This window comes from Lactuca virosa, chromosome 9, assembly GCF_052849685.1.
Source record: "Lactuca virosa cultivar CGN04683 chromosome 9, Lactuca_virosa_CGN04683_v6, whole genome shotgun sequence".
In the NCBI taxonomy this organism is placed as follows: domain Eukaryota; kingdom Viridiplantae; phylum Streptophyta; class Magnoliopsida; order Asterales; family Asteraceae; genus Lactuca; species Lactuca virosa.
The window spans coordinates 291,871,609-291,874,619 of NC_136434.1; the positions used below are offsets into that span (position 1 = coordinate 291,871,609).

At 37.8% G+C, this 3,011-nt stretch overlaps 1 protein-coding gene across 1 annotated transcript; it reads right to left on the reverse strand.

The window, feature by feature from the left end:
• Positions 1 to 1,987: 1,987 nt before the first annotated feature.
• Positions 1,988 to 2,643, reverse strand: LOC145140642 (pentatricopeptide repeat-containing protein At2g15690, mitochondrial-like). Its single transcript, XM_079074063.1, has 2 exons — positions 2,458 to 2,643; positions 1,988 to 2,344 (listed from the first exon to the last, which is right to left on the reverse strand). Exons 1-2 carry the CDS (start codon positions 2,641 to 2,643, stop codon positions 1,988 to 1,990), a joined length of 543 nt encoding a protein of 180 aa, XP_078930189.1.
• Between the last annotated feature and the right edge of the window lie 368 nt (positions 2,644 to 3,011).

Consider the following 3,011-nt stretch of genomic DNA (forward strand, 5'->3'; position numbering starts at 1 on the left):
TAAACAACCACATTGGCAACAAGCTATTGTTGATGAATATGCAACACTACTTAAGAATGGTACTTGGAAACTCGTGCCTTTTGCACCGAATATCAATGTTGTTGACTATAAATGGGTTTACAAAATCAAACATGATCAAAACGGAGTTGTTACACGATACAAGGCCCGCCTTGTAGCCAAAGGGTTTCATCAACAACCCGAGATTGACTATCATGAAACATTTAGCCCGGTTATCAAGTTCACTACTGTTCGGGTTGTTATATCTCTCTGGCTATGTCAAATCAATAGCCTTTATGTTAGTTGGATGTTAAAAACGCCTTTCTTCATGGTGACCTAAACGAGACTGTCTATTTACGCCAACCTCCATGTTTTGTTGACCCATATAAACCTGATCATATTTTCTTGCTTCACAAGTCCTTGTATGGGCTGAAACAAGCTCCACGAGCTTGGTTTCATCGGTTGTCTCGAGCTCTCCACCATGTTGGCTTCAAAGGATCTCACACTGATCCCTCCCTTTTTATACTATCGGCTAAGGGTACACGGATTTATATGTTGGTTTATGTTGATGATATCATTATAATAGGAAATAATCAAGGGACTATTGATCAAATAATTCGTAGTCTCAGTCAGAATTTTGTTGTTCAAAACATTGGGGCTCTATCTTACTTTCTTGGTGTTTCGGTTGCATATTGTGGCACTAATATTTTCCTATCTCAACAGCAGTATGTGTTGGACATTTTACAGCATGCTTGTCTTGCTGATGCTAAACTTGTCAGCACTCCACTTCCAACTTGTACACCGCTTTCCATCGCCGATAGTCCTCTCTATGAGAATCCTGTTCGGTATCATCAAGTTGTTGGAGCTCTCCACGGATGATCAGATTGTAGATATATTCACTAATCCATTGTCTTCACAAAGATTTGAGGGGTTACGTTCCAAGCTTCAAGTCCTTATCCGGCCTTAGCTTGCTCACTAAAAATGACTCGTGTTTGGTCACCCGAAGAAGAGATCATACTGGCTCGTTCATGGGTTGATGTAACAGAAGACCAAATCAGCATTAACCTCTCTTCGACTACTTTTTGGGAGAGTCGCCGAAGAATACAACCGTCAAGCCACTCTACCTTGAAGTAAAGAGAAAATCTTCTCCAAATGGATATATGCAAATGCAGTTTCAATTTAGTTTAACAATGTGTTTCGTAGAGTGATGCATGAAATCGAACATGGTGAAAATGAAAATACTTTGTTAGTGAATGCTCTTGAGGTTACCGTGTAAAAACTGACAAACATTTCCGAATTGTTGAGTTTTGGCAAACTGTGAGGAGGTGTGCGAAATGACGTCCACTTTAAGCTCGTTGTCAATTAAGTTCTAGTAATTTGTGTGTTTTAATTTCTAGTTATGTTGTGTGTTTTAATTTGTAGCTATGGTGTGTGCTTTAATTTCTAGTTGTGGTGTGTGTTATTTTAAGGGAAAATAACACAAATGCCCTATGAGCTATTTAGGGTTAGTCCTTTTAGTCCCTAAACTATTTTCATGGCTTTATGAGGCAATGAAGTCGTTTTTATCGGGTCGATTACGTCCTTTTGGCCAAAGTGAAGGGGTTATCCGGTTACCCTTTGCTACATTGACATTTGTTGACCAATTTTCCCCATTTGACTTTGAGTTTCCCCTACCCTTGAACCCACATCTCTCTCTCTCTCTCCCTTTCTCTCTCTCTCAAATTCTTCACGTCACCATCTATCTGTTTCATTTCGTTTGTAAATATCTTCTATCAGTTAGCAATTCGAGTTTATTGTTTTAGTTATCGGTAAGTATCGCGTTTTAGGGGAAATTTCTCTACAAATAAATTTACTGGATCCCTCCCATCTTCTGATCTCATCAGTACGACGACCATAACTTGGCTAAGATCCATAAAAATGTCTAATTTCATACTCTTTGACGATAACATCAACTTCCACAAACTATGTTCTTTATTTCCAGCCCTAAACTTTACTCGCTCACCCTGTTCTTACCTTCAAGCATGTTAATGGTAGGAAATTTCTTAGGAAGTGGTGTTGGAATCTTTTTTAGATCAATATTTGATGGATCAATGTTGATTAAGATCTCTTCGGCTCTATCATTAGGATCGATATCTCCATGGATTCGAGCATAGTTCATTACAGCTTCCCAAATTTCTGATGTGGGTTCAAACGGTAATGTCAGAATGTACTCCAAAGCTTGATCAAGGTGTCCAGATTTCCTAGAAATGGCTAAAACCCCCAAATAATGATCGATTTTTAGGGAAATTCTATATTCTTTTTGCATTGATTCAAAGTGTATGAATCCTTCTTCAATGGCTTTCAGCACCTGCAAAAGATTCAAGAACAACAAGGAAGGTTTCTTCGTTTGGTTGTAATACATGGTTTCTCATATGTTCAAACATTTCCAATCCATCACCTCCCAATCCGTTTGATGCATACCCATTTTTTTATCGGATGCAAAGTGTCCATTCGTTTGTTAGACATATGATTGAACATTCGGCGTGCGTCTACCATGCTTCCACACTTGCTGTAGATGTAGATTACTTTGTGAGTCAATTCAATTTCACCTCTGTAACTCAATCTCAAGAAGTAGCCATGGACTTTTTTAGAATCCTCAAGTTTCATGATAACTTATTACTCATTAGCCAAATGGTGATGTTAAGCCAAGTTGGTTTTATTCTATCTTTTGGGTGATTTTTCGTGATGTGGACAGTTTTACCCTCAAGGAAGAAGTACATGATACACAAAAGGATGAAAAAAAAGCTTTGGAGTTGTTTGACAATTTGTTTACAAATCAATTTACTAGATGCCATTGTTAATGAGGTCTTGAAAGCTTTTAGAAATCACATGGTTAATGTTTTTCCATATTTAAGACAAATCAATCATTATGTTTGTCCGGATTTTGTACGCAAATTCTTATTGAATTTCTTCCGGAATAATGTTACTAGGAATTGATCGTGTAAAACGTTGAAGGATACAAGACGGGGAAGTTT

What these genes read in the sequence shown, in the direction of transcription:
- LOC145140642 (XM_079074063.1), bottom strand. Translation starts at nt 2,643, where the DNA reads ATGAAACTTGAGGATTCTAAAAAAGTCCATGGCTACTTCTTGAGATTG. An exon ending in TGCATCCGATAAAAAAATGG is followed by an intron (nt 2,345 to 2,457) that starts GTATGCATCAAA and finishes AATCTTTTGCAG; the next exon opens with GTGCTGAAAGCCATTGAAGA.